This window comes from Aythya ferina, assembly GCF_964211825.1.
Source record: "Aythya ferina genome assembly, chromosome: W".
Classification (NCBI taxonomy): domain Eukaryota; kingdom Metazoa; phylum Chordata; class Aves; order Anseriformes; family Anatidae; genus Aythya; species Aythya ferina.
The window spans coordinates 369,051-390,301 of record NC_140313.1 but is presented as its reverse complement, the minus strand read 5'-3'; the positions used below and the strand labels follow the sequence as shown (position 1 = coordinate 390,301).

At 41.0% G+C, this 21,251-nt stretch overlaps 1 protein-coding gene across 3 annotated transcripts in view; it reads right to left on the bottom strand.

Moving 5' to 3' along the window:
• The window catches only part of LOC311426465 (alpha-protein kinase 2-like), a 40,835-nt gene that overhangs the window by 10,620 nt on the left and 8,964 nt on the right, over window positions 1–21,251 (bottom strand). For all 3 annotated transcript variants that reach the window (XM_084502836.1, XM_084502835.1, XM_084502837.1), the window contains 8 exons: window positions 17,416–19,098; window positions 12,747–15,639; window positions 10,065–10,212; window positions 8,490–8,617; window positions 8,369–8,404; window positions 3,551–3,825; window positions 3,339–3,427; window positions 106–323 (listed from right to left, as the gene is read on the bottom strand). In XM_084502836.1, coding sequence (XP_084358962.1) covers window positions 106–323; window positions 3,339–3,427; window positions 3,551–3,825; window positions 8,369–8,404; window positions 8,490–8,617; window positions 10,065–10,212; window positions 12,747–15,639; window positions 17,416–18,837 — 5,209 coding nt within the window. In that variant the 5' untranslated portion in view covers window positions 18,838–19,098. The remainder of the gene's footprint in view (window positions 1–105; window positions 324–3,338; window positions 3,428–3,550; window positions 3,826–8,368; window positions 8,405–8,489; window positions 8,618–10,064; window positions 10,213–12,746; window positions 15,640–17,415; window positions 19,099–21,251) is intronic.

The following is a 21,251-nucleotide window of genomic DNA, read 5'->3' as shown; positions in this document are numbered from 1 at the left end:
AATACCAAGAATAACATTGCTCAGAAGTAAGTCCCTGGAAGCCCTGAAGCTATGGGATCTGACAATGAGCACAGCCATTTTACTGTTCCCCCTCAGACAACTCACCTTGCAGGTCAGTGACAAGCAAGCTCCCATTGGTTTTCTCATACACCCAGTGCTGGAAGGTGCAGCACTTCTGGCCAGCCTCTGAGTCTCTCCTCAGGAAATTGACTTCCTTGCCATCCCTGACAGAGTATTTCACAAATTCCCCAATCAGCTCCTCCTCCACTGTTGCATAGGGGATGTTATTAGCAGGGCGATGAACAAGAAAAATAGGAATAATCCTGAAATGAAAGGGTGAAAAATAATAAAACACGCTGAGCTCTGGCAAGGAAAGAGTAAGAAATAGACAAATTAGCCGGTGATCTCAGAGAGTAAATGAACAGCAACCAAGTCAACCAAACCAGGAGACCTAGTTTAGCCAGAAAGATAAAGAAATCTAAGCTAGGTCCCTTTATATCTAAAGATGCATCATAACAAAATATCAAATAAATCAAATAAAATAATAAAATCAAATAAAATGTTGCTTGGAGTTTCAGGGTCTTCCCAGAGAGAAAGACTGAATATAACGTGAGAAAGACAATAGGTTGGAAGGAAGTATTTGCTTCACTGGCAACATGAACTTCTTGGTTGCCAGAGCTAATGCTATCTGGAGAAGCAGTGTGGTACCTTACCTCACAGATAGACTACTTCTGCTTGTGCTTACACTGGGATAACTCAGCATTTTTACTAGGCAACATTCTAATGTTACAGTATAAATCTCCAAAATTAAAACCTTAGAAGTATGCAAAAAAGCGTCATCAGTGTATATTAGAGTGGAATTTAATACTGCTGTGAAGTAATTTTGGAAAGCCGTTCAGCTGGAGTTCGTCACTTTATCAACTACTTTATGAACATACTTTATCAGCTAGCTGACACGTGTTCCTGCCATTATCTCAGAACAGATGGGGGGATGACTGTGACCAGTTTTACGTGAAACAGGTTTTTAGTAGCTTGCTTTCTTAAAGCCAGACTAAAGGAAAAGCAATGGGTCAGGGGTTAATAGAAGTGTTAGCAGAACTCCACTGTGCGTGTATCATAAGCAGTATTAAGACCACAGAATCCCTTTCTCTCTCCTTCCTGTCTCTTTATAAGTGTCTAGCTGCCAGCCTGCTGCTCATTATATGGCAGTGCTCTCTCTATCCTTTTCTCACTTCTATAGTCAAATGTGCATAGATGGGCTAAGGCTGTAGCTTTAAAGCCAACTCTGGAGAAGGCAGATGACTTTTCCCTTGCTCTATTTCCTTTATAAAGTGCTCCTTTAAATAAAAGTTTGCTCTGACAAGGACAGGCTAGAAGAAAGTAATCAAGCCCCAAAATTTTGAAATCAAAAAGCAAACCAAAACATGTATGCGCACATCATCTCTTTTCTCTGCTAACTGCTGTCTTCCAGCCAATTACTTAGAATAAAGCAACCAGATCTAACCTTCTGTGTGCTTGCTATTTACACCAGACTTCGTTTTTGTAGAGTGCATGCTCTCTCTCTCGTATTAAAATTAGATGGTTATATCCCACACCTAGAGAAATCTCTAAAAAAGAAATTTTACCAGGAACAATATGTTTCCAGAAAAGAGGCTGACCTGCACAAATATTTTCACTTAAAGATTTCACTGCCATCTCCAATACTATTTCTAATGCCAAAAAGGTTGCTTTAAGGAACCTTTCCAGAGGTTGCATTTTTAGTACTGCTGAAATTACGTTTTTTTGAGAAACCTTTGTGTAGAAGCAGTTACAGTCACAAGGTTTTTGCTCAAACTTTATTGTATAATTACAAAAATACTCACTGAAAAACGCTACGAAACAGTTCTAAGACTATAGCTATCTTTATAAGGCTTACGTAACAGCTTCATTTTTTTGCTCTGGTCTGCTTTTTTCCCTCACAAACCCAGCAACATCACACTGACAGTTTTATCTAAGAGCTGCAAAGAAAATAAAACAGCAATGCCGAGCGTGCACACTGCACACAAAGTATCCAAATGGAGTTCGTCCAGCCTTCCTCTTCCCTTTCAGTTCTGCGTAAAATGGCTGCCACTGTGAATAGCATGGATATCAATTATCCTACTTAGTAAAGACAGGAAAATAATTTGCAATAAGAAAACTGCACACTGTATCTGGTTAGCAAAGGCTTAGTTTTTTTGCAGCTTGAGTCAGGGCATTAAAATGTTTTATTTAACTGTCTGTGGATAGGATCCTCGAGCCAATTGACTTGATTTTTTTATGGACACTGCTGAGAACACAACTCTATTTTTTTTCTTCAATAAATCACTGCAGCTTAGCAGACCTTTTATCATCTAAAAGGAGATACAGATCTAGCCTGCTGTCAAGCATGTAGGTCTTATCCTTGAAACAAAGCAGATGGAATGTCAACCATCCATTGCAGTTTCAACTCTACACAGTAGTTTGACACTAGAACAGCAAATCCTTTGAAAAAGTTCTATTGCCAAATCTGCAAGGCGTCATCTCCCAGCTTCAGGGGCAGAGATAATTCTGTACACATATTTGTGAAATGGAAAATTTCAGATATGAAATAGACCATTCTGTGGGAAAATCTAGAATCAGAGTTGAGGTTTGCTGGCTTAACTAGAAGAGGGTAGATTTAGATTAGATATAAGGAAGAAATTTTTTAATATATGGGTGGTGAGGCACTGGCACAGTTTGCCCAGAGCGGCTGTGGGTGCCCCATCCCCAGAAGAATTCAAGGCCAGGTTGGATGGGGCTTTGGGCAAATTGATCTAGTGGGAGGTGTCCCTGCCCTCAGTAGGGGGATTGGAGATAAATGATCTTTAGAGGTCCCTTCCAACCCAATCCATTCTATGACTCCATGACAAGCCTCCTTTTACGTAGAAAACTTGCCAAAAAAGTAACTTCATACCAGCTACAGAGTGATCATGATTTCTCTCAAGGTTTCATTTTTAAGGGAAAGTTGGAAGGTCTGACTTATTCCCTACTGCTCTTACTAGATGATATTAATAGTATTATATTCTCCACCAACATGACTATAATTTCCTCTAAATTTATAATGTAAACAGGCCTTTTACTCCTAGATCTCTGCCACTTACTGTCTTTACTCCTTATCTTTTTTCTAAAGGAAAGGGAATCTCTCATGCCACCTGGATACACAGTATTATTTACTGAGCCATGACTCCAAATGTTCACAGGACTCCTCTTTCTTCTTTAGAAATCATCCCCAGCAATTGGTGGGCAAGTGAGGCACAGGACTGTGTGGCACACGTAGATGTGTGTGTATGCGTGGTACTCACTCTGGTACTTCTCCAAAGCCTTCCAAAGGTTCAGCTTCAGCTGCATATATCTTCGCATACTCTCTTGCAGTATTTTGGACATAGCATTCCTATATTACAAAGAGATATCCATATGGAATATTATTCAAAACACTTAATAGGTCAGCTGTTTGAATATTTCCAAGACAGCTTTTCCCCACAATTCTTGCTTGCAAAGGACTGAGGAATCTTACCTGCAGTGCTAGTTTGTAGTTCTTCTGAACTAGGTCATCCTTACTTTTGGTCCCATACGTGATAGCATTGTGCACTTTGAGAACGCAGGGATGGCCAGGGCTGAACACTGGTACAAGGCCTTGCATCACTTTACTCCGGAAAGCTTTCCGATGCATGCCTTCACCAAAGTGAAATTCTTCTGTAGCTATTATTCCATGCAGGTTCCCACCAAAATAACTGTCACTGATGAAATCTTCTCTGAACATGAGCTGCATGAATTCAATTTCTTCTACACCTAAAACACAATGCCACTTTGTTCTACACATCTTTCTGCAGTCACAGGGAAAGGGATGGACATGGGAGGATGAATGTATCTCTCCATAGAGGATTAAAGAGTAGGCTCTATGGAAGCAGAACTTGTGTCCTCACTTGTGCTAATATGAGGCTGGGACATCCCTCCTCTAAACATAGTTTGTTGCCTCTATTGTCTAAAGCTAACACAGAGAAAGGCGGCAGCTCAGTTTCATAAGGCAAGAATACAGAAAGTATCACAAAACTTAGAGGAAAATATAACAAATATTTAAAAACTGTAAGGGTAGTTGTAAACTGGAGCTTCAAATGAATGTGAAGTAAGTCAAGCCGGCTGAGAACTAAAGAGGCATTGAGAGGATACTGAGATCCGTCCAACTCTGCTGTTTCGGGAAGACAGAGACCGTAATAAAGTTAATGTGCAGCAGTGTATGTAGACATGAATTTAAAAGTAGAACACAGTTCTGTGCCTACTGTGTTCCAGGCACATCACATTCTCCTGAAGCTAGCCTTCCTTTTCTTTTCAGGAAAGCCAGAAGAATGAGGGGGGGTGGGGGGAGAAGGTGGCTTTTGCTGGTACAACCAGAGCTCGTTTTAACTTTCAGCTTGGAACCTTTTCAGGAAGAGATTCTGTCAACCTGTTCATACAGGCATTCAGCTGAAAGAGGTCTCAGACATTCTCTGGTATGACCACAATGAAAACTTGCCTCTCCTAGTACTAACCACATTCTCTACAGAAGCTCCAGTGCTGAAGACTAGCATGCTGATCTACTTATTTATTTACAGTCTGGCACACCAAGCACCAAATTAAAAACAGGTTCATTAGCAAAGGCAGAAGAAAACAGGATTTTTATTTCTTACATGATTTTGAATAAGATTTCTATTCTTTCTATTTCTAAAATTTCTACAGATGACCACGTCAATGTCATTTGGAGAGTAATTGATTTGAGTGATCTTTATATTCAAGAGAAATTGATACAGTAATACTTGTTTTATTCCTAACCATGGACTTCAACAGTACCACAGAGAACATAAATCAGAAAGCTCCTTAACTCCACCTACAATTCTCTGCAGATCAGAAGTTACACAGTACTGCTATGTGAGAACACCTGTCTTTAATTTTATTCTTCAAGAACAAGAATCAATTGAATGAATGAACAACCTGACTAATACAGTGTGTCCAGATATTGGTTCAAATAAACCAATTTGCGATGCACTGTCTATCTTTAGCTGCAGCACAGCAAGACATATGCCAAGTGTGATTAAACACAAGATAACATATGGGGAAAGCATTCCAAATCTTAATGCCTGTCTGGCTCTTGGAGTAAAGTTACACAGCAGGTGACTTGCAAAGACCACGTGTTCAAACACAACTAGCAAGTTTTTTCTGCCAAAGCAGCTTTCTGTGCACTGTGTGTCTCTGTCTCTGTGTACTGTGATGCAATGCTGCTTCACTGTTTACTGTGTGTGAAGTGCTAGTGAATCAAATTAGTGGGAAGTTAGTCAGTCAAGTTCAAATCAGTAGTCTGGCATGGTGTGCACTCCACCCCCCTGCACAAAGCATTCTACCCTACATGAAGGTATTTCACCAATGAAACTCCCATGAATTCAAGTGGATTTTATCTTTGATGGTATAACAGAGTTGACTACAAAAAGGAAAAATAAGTAGCAAAAACACAGTGTTCAACAGCTTGAGGGATTCCCACAGTTTCTGAGTAACTGTCAAAATGTCTCTTGTATTCTGTAGACCAGTGAAATGTTTGAGGTGTTCTGGTCCCTGCGTTTCAGATTGAAATCTAAAAGGGGTGAGGTACTACAGCTGAAGCCCAGAACTCAGCTTCTCTATGATTTAAAGAAATTAAAAACCCAATCACACATCTGAATTTTGAGTATTCCTCAGTTCTTTAATGAACTTTCACCTCGATAGTATCAGGCACAGGCTTTCCAATTTGCATGCCCTGTACCTTCGTAAATGTACTTAATCCTCATGAGAATTCAAGCATGAGTTGTAAATAGCTGCATTCACACCGCTCCCCAAAAACAAGCAGTATTGGTGGAAATCAAACTGTATGGCCTCTTTCAACCCATACTAGAATTTATATTGTGATGACTTTGTTGTGTGATTTGGAAATCACTAAGGACATGAGTATCTCAAACAAACAAAATATTCCTTAAATTGTTTTGTCTCCCCTGAAACACAGATTTTGTGTAAACGTAATGCACCTCTTGTAGACAGAGAAAAAGGCCTGTGCGTTCAGAGCTAGCTGAAAATGCAGCAGCTGCTGAAATGCTGCATCCAACTGTGTGTTGAGCACACAGTGATAAATGCAGGGTATTAAATATGCAGCGCCAGCTGTTGTGAATGCATGGACTTCATTGCAGGGCCATGGGACTGTCTTTGAAAAAGTGTATTGCAAAACTGTTTCTGCTAGCCCTTGAGTTGCCAGTGTCGCATTCAACAGCACCTGTAGTTGACACTTCTGAGGAACAATCAAGGGCAATGGAAAGAGCTGCAACTGCTACATCAGTAACAAAAGGCAGAAAAAGTAAATTGAAGGCGTATTACTGAATGGGATGGGTAATTCAGAGACATAAATACAGCTGGAATTCTCAGCGAGGCATCTCAGAGCTCTCTGCTTAGTGAAAATGTTCAAGAAAGAGAAGAACTACCACCAGTGTGTGAGGATCACGTCAGGGATTAGACCAGGCAGGCTGCATACACGTGTTGACAGAACAGGCTGATGTCCTTTCAAGACCACCCTCTGAATATTTGAAAAGTCATGGATGTCAGGAGAGGACCCTAGTGACTGGAGGAAAGCAAGCATTGCACTCATCCTCAAAAAAGGCCAAAAGAACAATGTAGAGAACTGGAAGTGAGGCTGGTTGGCCTCACTTCAGTCCCTGGAAAAAAACACAGAGTGAATTGTCTTGGAACATATTTATGAACCATGAAGGAGAAGGAGGAAGATAAGGGTTAAATCCTGCCAGACCTTCTTTTATAAAATAACTGGATCTGTTGAGATGTGAAGAGGAGTGGCTGTCATTTAACTTGACTTTAGCAAGGCTTTTGAAGCTGTCTCACGATATTCTTGTATCCGGTTTAGACAAGTGAATAAGCATATGAGTAGAAAACTGGTGAGATCATCAGGCTCAGGAAGCAGTGGTTAATGTAACAAGCGGAGTACCACAGGGGTCCAATCTTCACCTTGTCCTCTTTTAACATCTTTGCCAATGACCTGGAAGAAGCAATGGAGTGTTTGCTCATAAAATTGCAGGTGACATCAAACTGGGGGAACAGACAACATGCTCTAGCGCAGGGCTGTCGCTCAGGGGAACCCGCATAGGCTGGAGGATTGGACCAACAGGAACCTCATGAAATTCCACTAAGGCAAATGGAAAGTCCTGCACCTGGGAAGGAAAAGTCTCTTGCAACAGCACAGCCTGGCTGGGGAACAGCTCTGCTGAAAGGGCACTGCTGGGAGTCTTAGGGACACAAATGAATATGAGCTGCCAGTGCACCCTGGCAGCAAAGGCCAATTGCAGCAGGGCTGTGTCAACAGTAAGACAGCCAGCAGATCAAGAGAAGTGAGACCATATCTGGAACACTGCATCTAGTCTGGGGCCCCCAGTACAGTAAAGACATTCAAACAACCGAACCACTTTCAGCAGTGGGCCACCAAGATGATGAGGGGCCTGGAGCACCTGGCATATGAAGAGAGTCCGAGGGAATGGGGCTTGCTCAGCCTGGAAAAGAGAAGGCTTCAGGGAACCTAACAGCAGCTGGTGCATGAAACTATGAAGTTTATCAAGAAGATGGCATGAAGCTCTGCACAATGGTGCACAGTGAGAGGATGACAGACAACTGATGTAAACTGAAACAAGAGATGTTCAGTCTGGATATAAGAAGAAACTTTTTCACAAGAACAGTCAAGCAGTGGCACAGAGATACCGTGCAGTCTCCATCCCTAGATGTTTTCAAGATCTTGTTGCATAAAGCCTTAAGCCTCTTGGTCTCACCCCACAGTTAACCCTGCTTTGAGCAGAAGATGACCCTCTGGGGTCCCTTCCAACCTGAATTATGTTATGATCCTATAAATGGACAAGAGATAAAAACAGGGATTATGATTTAGTACAAATTAGGTGACTCAACTGAAACTGATTGCACCGCTACAGCCTAGCCATTTCCTAACCAAACACGGTTCGTTATAACTGTTTATGTATATCTGCTCATTTTCTTATTAAGAGGGTTCAGAAGTGCTTCTTATAGCTCACACTATCATATCTTGGGTCAAATTCACAAAGACAGTGCAGCTTCTTAGTAACTTTCTAATAATGTTAAGCAACTGTAGACCAGTTTACCTGGGTGGTAAAAAGATTTGAAAATAGTTTGTACCACCAAATCAGAAGGTACACATCTTGGGTGAAAATACTGCTAATTATTTTGGTTATATTTTTCCATCTTTTGTTCTATTTGAAAATACGAAGGAACAAAGATTTAAGCACACAATTAACCAGACGCGTGTACTTACCTTCAAAATTCTGAAAACTTGAAAGATGTTCCAGGACTACAAGGAAACAAAGAGATTTTCAAGAAGTATGAATGAAAACTGCCATTGTTGTTATTAATTCAAATTATAAACTAGGATTTACCTTCAGAAGTCAGATTAAACTCCGCAGTTATCTTTCCATATATATTATTCAAGCAGCAATAATACATTCCTTGGTCTTTGTCACTGGCTTTAGCTATCGCCAAAGAGACAGGAGAGTCATCCTGGGCACTGGAACAGAATATATTAATTTTCCACATTAATACCTCTAAAAGATATTTCCATGTATCTTTTCCTGGAATTTCTGCCTGTCACTGCCAAGACTGATTCACATATGCTGCAAGTAGAGAAAATATTTCATTTCACCCCATTTAGAACCATTCACCCTATTAAGTGTTTCACAATAGCTGATCATACTATATTCTGAGAGAAAAGTACTTCAACTTAATCCAGATAAAACGAATTGAATCACACCAAAAGGCATTCTAAAGTTCCCATTCATGCCATGGCAAATATGTAAAGTATGATGGTAATGGTAAGATAGGGTATATCTCCAAGAAGTTATAAAGGGTGTCTTCTCGTCGATACTTAAAATACTTGAAAAAACTCTGCATGGGAATATCTGAAAACACTTAGCAATGGCATGTTATCCCATGAAGTAAAAATTCAAATATTTTGTTACCAAAATATTACCAAATATTTTTCTTTATTGAAACACTGCAACATTACTTAGCAGATAATATTATATAACAATAAAAAAATTGATGTGGTAATATCCATTACCAATATGGTAATGCAATAATCAAAATCAATGTAGTTAAAACAAGAATCAGAATAATATGAGTAGTCTATCCAATTCATTCAATGTTTCCTCTCAACTTAAAATAGCATCTTGGCAGATGCCTTCCTATAAATATTTTTGATTTTTGCAAAATTGTGCCTTCTGATAGAAACATTTTTGTTTTGTTTTGTTTTGGAAAACGTTAACTTAATTTTTGAAGCACTATAAACAAATTTTAAGAGCTATTTTATAAGAAGGTTATTACTGTAATGGAAGAAAATAACTTGTTCCATGAAGATGTTGTTTTAGGAGAAGCTGGACAAGACCCTGATAAAGGCCTTAGGAAGCTTTTGTTTTCCAGTCTTCTCATTGCCCTGCCTCTAGTCACTCAGAGTCAGGTTAACTGGCTGGGCAGAGGGAAGAGATCATTTTTCCTTAAATGCAACTCCATCTTTTAGTCCAACAAGCTTCAAGCTCCATTTGATACGGAATATAAAGTTCAAAGGAGTGATCACATCAAGCTCTACATTGCATGTTAGTTGTTTCAGCAATTCACTACCACCACACAAGGGCAGACAGCCCGCCACATATTAACCAGGCGTGTTTATATCATTTGGCCTGGGTGTTGAGGTTGAAACTTCAGATGATCTTTTACTGTACTTGGAAGTTGGATGAGACTGGTTATGAATGGGCTGAGAGGAATTGCAGGTGATGGAATGCAAACTGTAACAAATATTAATGCTCTGTGTGAAAAATACTTCTTAATTACCCTATTTTAACTTTTTTTTTGCACCTATCATACTAATGTTGTTACATTAAAGAGTGAATTACTGGCACATTTAGTATTTTCTCAACCGCTGTTCAGAAATTAGCAGCCCATCAGAAACATTTACTCACTTTCTCTGCAGTTGAGCTAGTAACTTGGAGTCTTTAGTCCATGTAATGGTGGAGTCCCCATGAATGTTTCCAAACTGGCAGCACAGCTTAACATTTCCAGAGCAGTCAGGGAACAACTCTGCTTGGATTTTCTTCAGCAGCTTGGGAGCTTGAAACAGAAGAGCCACAGTTTAGGATTAGAAGATAATTACAGTGTTTTGGCAGTTTAAAGGAATCCCAGAACATTTTGCAGATATTGTTCACGTGAATCTGACATTACTGATAAAACCAAGGTTTTAAAATACGGAGGTTTTAAAAGACTGATTCAGTGCCCCACCCAGCCAATGGAAATGTTTTCAATGCAAAGACATTCTGAATTTATGGAACAGGACCAAAGGGAATTTCTAGTCTGAAAATACATCAGAATAACATTGTTTCTTACTGTGAACACATTCTCTCTGACTGAAGAATCAGCTGGCTTTGATGCTAAAAAAGAGACACCAAAATGGTACAGCATACCATACGGTTACATGATCAGAGTTCATATTAACTGAATCCTTGTATGTGGTGCATTTTTTATCTAATCACGGCCTTTAAGAGAAATGACTCCAAGTCCCGGAAGATGCTCAGGCTCCGAGGTGTTCTTGGAGCACACCTAATGCACACGGCCAGGATCAGGTGTTTTTCAAGATGCAGTGATGGCTTCATTTCTTTTAAAACACAGCTGGAGGGAGGAATCCACACTCTGGTTAGATATTTGCTCTAGCAATGACATGGCATTTGGTAACGGCAGTGGCCTTTACTTCAAAGAATCAATTTCCTGCTTCTAAAGCAAGTCCCTACTTTTCCAGACCCAGGACATGGTTCTTTTACTTAACACTGACCGCTGTGCACAGAAAATCGCAGAATTATTCAGGTTCCAGAAATAAAGTACCCTGCCCAGTCCAGGAAGGTCCCGATAACCTGGCTCTCTGCTAAAACTGTTTGTTGGCTCGCTCCAGTCTCTTCTGAGTGAGCTGGCATGACACATCTCCTCGCTGGTCCCCTGCCAGCAGTCTAACTTTCCCCACCTAACGCCTAAGGAATGCTAAATCCGACCCAAAGGGTCAGGCACCTGGAATTCGTTGCTATGTTTGACTTGCAGCCACTTAAGTCCTTAGGCCTAAGAATCCTGCTGAATCAGGGCTAAAACAGCACCGAGTATGCGACAGTACTGGAAATAGAACTAAAGGCTCCAGTTTTCCTGCCTCAGCCACAAAGCCCTTTCTCCCGGAGGTAAAAAAATACACAGGAGCACACTCTGAGTGCATACCGGGCTAGCCACGGCAACCTCCCCGTAATGCCGGGAAGAGGCCCATGCAAACACTCTAAAATACAAACACACATTCCCTTCAGTCTAGAATGCAGCAGAACAGAAGCAGGAGAACAAAATTCAGCCTGAATATGGACAACATTTTTCAAGTATAGGCTCAGATACATGGAAAAGGTCTGTTTTTTCTCGGTAGTTGCAGTTTGCTTGTTCTACTTTGAAGAAATGTGTCTCTCCTTCTCCCACACATTTGGTTCTCTGGTAATTTCCACTTTAGCTCTGCTCTCAGTTATCGCTGATGGGCCTGCAGGTGTATAGCAGACACCTACAGCAAATTCTCACCGTGTCCAGTCCTTTTTCTTGCTCAGTATAGCTTGTCTCCCATAATTCCCTTTCACAGTCATTTCTTGTAGACAAACATGCTTGCAAAGGACACATTTTTGAATAAAGTTGTTTTTTTTTTCCTTTCTATGTGATTGGAAAACTGAACTCTGACCAGACTTCACTATAATTTGAATCTCTGAAGAGCTTCAGAGCTGTTTAGCCTACCATTAGTCACTATTCAGTCTTGCTCTTATCTTTAAAATTATTTCATGACGTGAACATAAAAGACAATGTCAGAAGGCGAACATAAGACCTCGGCCCTTGCAAAGTATCCATGGAAACCACAAACACCTCATCTGTTGAGCTGTTATGCTGCTACTACTCCTGTCTGCATTTTATCCGTTAGCAATCTCCTGGAGACTCTGACAAGCAACCCAATTCTCATCTGAATTATGTGCTTCTTATGTCAGTTTAATAATGCTAATTTCATCAGTGTCATTTCTGACCAATCGTGGTGAAAAGGGATACAGAACCAGCCATCAGTCATCAGACAGGACTGCAAAACATTCTGTTTATCAGTAGCACCCTACAAGTAACAATAATACTTTGCTAGCAGTAAAACCATTTGGTAACCAAGAGAGAGTAATTGCATTTGGGAGCTGCAGTGTGGGAGCGTAACTGGGAACACCGCCCTGCAGGAACGAAATGACATGCTAGGACTGGGCTTGCCGCCACTGTGTTGTGTGCAGTTAGGTGCTACCATCCTGCTACACAGCCCTGGAAACTGACTTGAAGAGACAAGTGAATAGTAGGCTTTTCAAAAAGGATAAAAAATAATAAATATATTTGTCAGCAGGGAAAAGGATGCTAGGGAGGTACCAGCTCTGTGGCATGAGGATAGCAGTAGTTATTAAGTTCACAGAACTGTAAATAACATCAGTGAGGGCAGGACACTTTTGACTGCTAAGATTTCAACTGAGGGAGGCTTGCAGTGGGTTTAACGAATTTGAACTTCCTACTGGAGTCATAAGGATGGGAAAGGACAGAAATGACAATCAGTTTTCTCTTACCTTTGCTATCCTTTTTCAAAATTAGTGTCCTTTGCTCTTTTCTATTTTCTTTATGAATCACGTTTGCCTCACTTCTAACACAGCTAGGATCCTTGCTGACATTTCCTCTCTCCTCCAGTCGGGGTTTCTTCGACAGTGTTGCTGGTGGTAACTTCTTCTTTGCTCCAGTAGCTAAGTTCTCACTCTTTGCTGTGTGTTTACATTTGATGGGCTCAGACTCAGCAACAGTTGGTGATGTCTGGCAGGACTTTGACCCTTCTTGATTTTCTGGCCTTTCCACGCTGACTGAGAACGGATCATATGTGGCCAATGCTAAGGAGTGTGGCTGAGTCCTGCTGTAGGGTGGCTGCCTTTGAAGAAAGCGGTTGTCCCCTGAATCAACTGCTGGCAAGTTAACTAAAGCACTTAGTGCAGTCTCTGAAGTCATGACTTCTTTGTCTTTATTATGCTCAGTAGACTTAATTGAACAATCAACCTCAGCCGGCTTGCTGGAAGTGATCAAGTCAGGAGAGGACTGCTTAGTGATACTATTCCTAATCCGCCTCTGAGCCTTGGAGCTAATTAAAGCATGCAAAGGAGACTTCATTTTAGCAGCATCCAGGTTGTATTCAGTAGTTCTTTGAATGTCTTGTTTATTTCCACGCAAGATTGCTTCCTCCTTATTTTCTTCTGGTACCCTATGGATGTCATCCTGCAATGCTTCGCAGAAAGCTTCCAACTTAGTCAATTTTTCATCTCCTTTGACAGCGGTTTGCGTGCATTCTGTTTGTACACGACTTCCTGTGCCAGAACACCCCATTGCTGCTACACTGTTAAGAGAGCCCTCTGACTGCCTTACAGGTATGAAAGGTGATGTTTCTCTTACACCCTGTTGCTGGAGATCCATCTGATTACCGATGTCTCTACAATCTTCCTTTGCTACTGTGCAGTACTCATTCTGAACCTTTCTAGGCAGCAGGGTACTAACTGACACTGACGTTACATTCCCAGAGGCATACGTGGGACTTTTCAAAGAATCTGTTTTTAACTCTTCGTCAAACTTAAAGGTGTTGTCAGCAAAAAATAGATGTTGTTCAGACATGTTATGAGGGGAAACTGCAGGCTGACTCTCGGAAACATGCCTAACTCCAGAGTCACAGGATGTTTCAGCCCCTTGTTCATCACCTATGAAAATGGCTCTCTGTTCTTTTCCTGGTTTACTTGGTTCATATTTGGGCACTTTTACAAAGAAATCTGTTAAAAGGGGACTCTCAGGAGAGGCAGTGAACATCACTTCTTGTTTTTCTAATTCTGTCATTTGGTGCACATTTTGGGGTAGATTCTTACATGTTATGGTTTCAGGAGTCTTAATGAAATTAGGCAATTTCATTGTGTAACTACATTTCTGTGTATTAGAAACAACTTGAAAATCTTGAGAGTCATAATTTTTTGAAGGATGATACCTGCTACAATTAGTGCCATTTTGTGCATTCAACTCTGAGTGATTTCTTTTTTCTTGTAAATTATTTTCATAACTTCTATGTATGGTGTTAACAGAAGAGTGTTTTTCATGTGTAAACTGATGGGTATTTTCAACAGAGGAATTACTGGGGAAAATAACTTTCTCCTCAGGGAAATATGCCAGTTTTTTTCTTTCTAGGTAACAGTCTTTAAAATGACAGTCTTTACCAGCATCTTTATCTGTGGTCTCAGTCATATTCTCATTTATCAAGGATATGTTCCGCTCAGTATGAGGTAATTGTCCAGTTGTCCAACATGACTTATCTGACATGTAAGCTGGGTTTTGTTTATCACATGCTAAGTTACTACTCCGAGCATTTTTTAATCTTTGAGAATCTGTATCACATGTTTGGAAAGTGTTATGAATGGTAAGCTTTCCTTCCCGAGAAACAGTCGTTTGAACGGCTCCATTATTGACAATTAATGTTTGACTTGGCTTCTGCTCAAAGCACTCCTCTGTACTTAAGATACTGTTTTCTGAAATACAAGTGGATGGTGCTTCTGTTTTATATTCAGTGCTAGAACTGATACATAAACCATCTGCTTCTACCACTCGTGTAAGAGAAAAGTTTTCTATGGATGCACTGTTACACGCTTCATCTGTTTTCAGTAGGACGTTAGAGACAGTGCAGTCTTCTTTCTCTGTTCTTTGTCTAGTAGGTGGCTGTGTAATAGGTTCCTGCTGTTCTATGAAATTTGAGGGCAAAGGATGATCAGAACAGGTCTCTTGCACAGAGTTCGGTTCTGTGACTTTGGTATCTGTCAGCCTTACCTCCAAACTTGTGATTCCCCAGTTTTCAAATGGGATTTGATAGTCTGAGTCATCTTCTTGAAGAAGTTTCCAGAGCTTGTCATGCACTGCAGATAAATCGGCATCTCCTTTGCACCCAGGTTCTCCAGATTCCAGAACTGACTTGGGATTAGCTTCAAACAGAGACTCATCACATGATACACTGCAGAGAGTATCTCTGTCATTGCCGTCATGCGAATCAAAACCATACCTTTGCCCTCCCTCCTTTGGCTCATCACACAGCTTTGCAGAAGAGAGAACAGCACATAAACTTTCTTGTTTATCAGGAACAGAGTCTGCGTCCCATAAGGGAAAAGGTGAAATGTCTTTCTTTGATTTGTTGCCATTACTACTAATATCCTTCCCTTGTTCCCAGAAGACTTGCTGGTGACAACATTCTCTCTTATCACAAGGAGCATGGTGTTGAGAATAGGTTTGTAAACTTCCATTTTTTGCTTGTAGTGGCTTTTCAGTACATTCTGAAGCTGAATGGATGTTTTCTGCATTCTGGCAAGTTATGAGGATGCCTTCCTTTGCTATTTCAGGCTCCATACATTCTCTATCACAATTCTGGATAGAGATTTTAAGACTGGCACCTTGATTCTACAAAAAAAAAAAAAAAAAAAAAAAAAAAAAAAAAAAAAGAAGAAAAAAAGTGATAGAATTAAAATATGCGACTGCTGCTTGACACAGGCCTGAACTGTAGACCTAAATTGAAATGAAAGGGTTTTTTGTTGTTTGTTTTTTGTTTGTTTGTTTGTTTTTTAAAGTATTTGTTAACGTCTGAGGTTTCTGGTTTGTAGCTATCACCCTACCCTGACAGAAAGAAGAAATCATAGTTCTGTATTTAAACTTGTACAAATTACAAGTCTAGCCTGCCAGACTCGCCTGTTGGATCTGTGGCACATGGTATAAATGTAATACTCAGAACAAGAGTATGCTAACCACTTGACAGAGTTATCCTGTACCCAAGGACTGTCTAAAACACAGGGTTTGGCTTCTGCTCATCTCTAGCCCTTTTCTGTATGCTGATATTTCTTTCCTACTTAATTTTTAACTAATACAGAGTTTTGATCATGGATGCTCAAAGAACTAATACCTCTTGGCTGCAGGTAGCAGGAGTCTAATCTGAACTCGCCAATCTGAAACCTGGCCACAGCACTTACAGTAACATAACAGCTGCTCTGTGCTAGTAGGGTTCTGGGATTTAAACGGTTATACCGCAAGTTGAATAAAATGAAAAAAAATGCCTCATGCAAACCATGGCAACACACACTGTCAAGAAAATCTCAGTAGGTTAATTCCAATAAGGGGCTATTCTCCATCATAAGAACATTAAGTGCTGCTAAAATGTGATTGGAATTTTATGTACCATATAAAACAGAGAAACTTATGGATGCTTTTCAGGCAGAAGAAATCAGTGATTTTTCATTGCTTAAGACACCCCAGTGGTCAGATTAAAGTCAATCTGTGATTCAGAACTGGGAGAGATATTTGCTTAAAGAATACAGATGAAATAGAGCATGTGAACAAAAGCTTGTGCTTATTTGTCATAACTGTTTTTCTGTGCACTTGGCTATGCACTTTAAAATCAGCGAAGTGGGTGATAATAAGATTATTCATGATTTAATACTCATAAATATATATCTTCAGACTTTACTATGTGAAATAAAAAGTATGATCCAATTCTCCTGGTTATGAAAACTGGTGGGGCATCGTATCAGTCAGCACATCTGTACTGATTTCCCTGGTCAATTTCCTGCCCAACAGCATAAAATATTTAAGTACTTGGAGAGTATCAGCTTGGGTTTTTGATTTGTAACTGCTCTTTACATTTCCACGGAATACCTAAATCTTTCATTGATTTACTTTTTAAAAAAAAAGGTTCATACGCTTCTGTAACATTAATTCTCTGGATTAAATTCTCCCCCCTTGATAGAATTCAAAGCAAAGCTCTGTTTACTTGTTTTAAGTTTCCAGCTCCGTAACTGGACACAATTTTGTTCTTTGAGTGTAAACTGAAAAGAAAGTAAATCAAAATGTTCTCTGCTCACAACAGGGATGTGAGAAAACTTCTGAGTTGAAAGAAACATTGCTTTGATAAGACCTATGCAGTAGCCTAAATATCAGATTTCTCTATCCAGCTGTCCAGAGTCCCATTAGTGCCTCTTACTATTATCAGTCTCACTCTATAATTAGAACAGCTTATGGTTTATTTGGGCCTTTTTCAAAACCAGATTTCCTTCCCAGACGTAGCTGTCATTCAGAAGTGCATGAATAGTGTCTTTCAAAGTAATTTAAATTTGCATTATTTTCTGACAAACAGGAACAAAATCAGTCAAACCACTCTTTCTGTTAAATGATAAGCACTTTACTTACCCTGGGTGAGACGTTGTCATCTGGCACCTGATTTTGCTCAGACGGGCCCCGAGTCTTTTTCTGTTCCCAATGACAGTCTTTATCCGCCTCTTCTGTACGACACAAACCAGCCTGCATTTGCAAGCTTTCTGTCTCCTCACACATTTGTGCTGAAAAGACCCCTTCCTGACTGGGAAACAAAGCACTGGATTCCCTCACCTCTGCAGCAGCCTGAAAAGATTGCCCTATATTACCAACATATCTGCAGAGCTCTATAGGGTTTAGCAACTTTAAAAGGTTTCTTGTTAGAGTTTCTGTTAAGGTAGAGACAGCATGCCTTGCATTTTCCTCTGATGAATTTCTTCTCCCCTCCTCTAGCAGCAATGAGCTTTCACCTAGCAAGTTCTCGTCCACCTTGTTTTCTGTCTTTGTCTCTGAAGCCTGATTTGTCAAAGCAGTACCTATGCCACCAGCAGAGGAGTCTGCCTTTGCATGTACATTATCCACGTTCTGAGGTTTGCTGGTTGAGAAATCTGTCTGGCCAACTCCATTATTTTCTTCTTCAGTTCGGAGACGCTCATTTTCAATGACAGCAGATGCAACAGGCACTTTACCCTTCTCTTCGTCTTTCACACTGGTAGTTTTATCTCGGTGTTGTCCAACAGCTAGAGTCATCTCTGCCTGCAAAGTTGACTGGCTGTATGTAGAGGGGTCTCTCCTTACATTTACTCCTTTGAATTTTGAGTGATGACCACAGAAGCCAATAGTAGTATCCATAGGCGTAGTGTTATCTGACACTCGGAACAGACACGGCATCTCACTGAGGAAGTAAGCACACCCATCACAATCCTTACTCAGTTTTAAATCATCTTCATCACCACTTTCTAATAAAAACTGTAATTTCTTTTCCCAGATTTCATTTTCATGTGCTGTCAGCACATCTGAACATTCAAAATACTCTAGGACATCATCGGAAAAGTCATCACTTACACTTGCACAAGCCTCCAAAATGCCTCCAGAATTTTCAGAATCATGTTTTGTAAAATAATTCTGATTTACTGCGGGAGTATCTGCCTGCTCACTCAACAGGGAATTCATGGTTAGAGGTCTACTGAACCCAGTCTTTCCGTGTGTCTGGACTTCAGCTGGAGGTGGACAAGAAACCGAGTCTTCCACTTTAAGGCAACAATTGTCTGTGTGATCAGTGATTAGATCTGTAGGGTGGGAATGCACCTGACCGATGCAGTATTTCTCTGCTTCTCCAGCAGCGACGCAGACCATACTGTTAAAATTAATTAGGTCATCACCATTCTCTGATGCATCCCTAAGGCAGCATATATTTTCCTGTGTTTCAAATACATTTTTTGCATCCATGTTGTCTTCCATGTTAGGCAAGCGTCTGCGGGATTTCTCACATGGGAATGATACTTTTGGGCTTCTCATGCAATAAAACACTGACTCTTGGTGAGTTGGAATTTGTTGAAATTAACATGGGGTCACCCTCTTAAGAGTAACGCTTGTATTGTAAAAAATGTTCCTCATTTTACTCTGAAGCTTCCCACTGTCATTTAGGTCAGCAACCAATTCTGGGGAAGTTTCAATTTTTGTGTGAGATTCCCTCTCAACAAGGGTTGAGTAGCAGGTCATTCTAGCTGCCAGTTTCCAGATATTGTCCAGTGAAGTGCAGCATCTTGCTGTGTGCACCTGCAAATAAAATAAATCTGAAGTTTAACATGATTTTGAAAATGGGTATACATATTTTCTAACAGATGGTAAACCACCACACAGTTTCAAGCATTTCCAAAAAAGGAAACATAATGATCTAAAAATCAAGATCAAACATTAACAGCAGGAACTATAATCCAGTTATCTATGCAGAACCACTTCGGGGGAACACACTGTAGCTGTCCAAAGTGATTTGTGTTAGGAAGACAAATTCCTAAGCATGCCTGCACATACACCCAGCAGCAGCACAAAACATGCTTTAGTGCACGTCACTTAGGCGTTTCTAAATGCTAACAGAAATATACAGACCAATGCAAATAGTTACATGTACATGACTTCTACAGCTACCAAGCATTCTAGTCACATTGGCATCACAGGGACATTAAAAAAAAATCACTCTGGCTGATTCTTCACTAGAGTATCCCTACTAACCCATGATCTTTTCCACAGCCCAGGGATTCCCTCATCACAGAAAAGTACTCAATCTCACAAAGGATGCCAAATTAAACATTGAAAAATAATTCATAGAACTGGTGTGACACAGCAGGAAAACCTTTCTTGCCAGCCTGCTAATCTGATGATGTTCATTCTCTCTTTCCTCCTCTGCTTCTCCCATGGGGACCCTTCTCGGTAAGCTCTCCGTCCTGGCTGCGAGACCTCCTGTGCTGGCTGTGGCCCTTCCTGATGCCCTTTCAAGCGCTCTGAGGCGCCATCTGCTCCCTGCAGGGCCACAGGCAGAGCAGCCACTGGACCTGTCAGCACCCAGCTTTGTGTCACAGCTCGCTGCTGACACTGATCACAGTCAGTAAGAAAACATGTGGGGAGCTAGATTAGAGCTCGATGGCCAAACAGAGAGGTGCTTGCAAGGCTTGCTTGGAATCTGCCCCTCATGCAAACAGCACAAAGCAGCTGGGTATATTTTCATTTCCTTCATGCATTCCCTGTCATGGACACCTTTTTCACAGGCTTACCTGGGAGGGGAAAGGTTGGACAAGAAAAAGGTTGAAGGGAAAGATAGCGGAAGGGGCAACATTAGGTTGTGTGATGAACAGTTGGTCTCCACACACACAAAGGAGTGCGGAGGAACAATGGCAGGTGAGAGGAGCAGAGCACCACCCTCTGCCAGTGCACTACATATGCGTGCCATACACACACGTGTACGTGCCTCCTGGTACAGCCTGAATACTGGCAGGAGAAGGAGGAGCGGAAGGAGGTAGCAGAAAAGGAACATGTTTGGCAATTTAGCCTTGGAATAAACTGGCAAAGGTCCAGTATGCAAGGAAGCAAAGACCAACAGGAGAGAATGGCCTGAAGAGCAAGCCTGATGTGCCACACAGGTGTATTGTCAGCTCGGAAGTGTAGCCAGGGAGTTGCCAGAAGGCACAGACGGTGACAAAACCACCTGAAAGCCGTGCAGGTCAGCCTGGTCACAGTGCCTTGGCCAGCGATGCTCTGAGCTTGAGAGCTGGCAGGGGAAAGGTGCGCTGCTGCATGCAGGAGTAAGGGGGCAGGAAGCCGGAGTGCAGGCTTCCTCACACTGCCACCTTCGGAGCCTGAGAAGAAGTCGAGTTCAAAATCCATAGTAACAAGGGCTTCCCTGCCACAGAGGACAAGAAGAGGACAAATCATGCATATTGTGCTGGTTTTAGATAATGTGGACACCTGTTGACTGGGCCCTGGGCCAATACTCTACACTTGTGCTTCATGCAGGGCTTTGAACATCAATCTGGACCGCATGTGCAACAAGAGCCTGGAGAAAAAAGGCATCAGATCCCATTATCTTCAGCCTTTCAGATCGATGATCACGTTTTGCTTTCCATTTCAGCTCTAAGAAATATAAATATTTAACAGGAAAAAATGGAGCAGCAGAGATTAATTTTTCCCTCATCCATTTGATTACAGTGCCATGGAATTAACCCCCAGCATTCACGCATCGCCTCTTAAATATGCATTTGCCTAATGTTCCCTGTTGCTTTCTTTCAAATCTGCTTTCATCTTTGCTTTTCAGAAGACCAGATGCCTCTTTCCTCTTTTTTTGGAGGGTATAAGTTATTTTAAAAGTGTGGTAATTTTCCCAGCTGAAAAGAGCCTTGGCAATAATTTTTCATGCAGACCAACTCATGAATACTCTT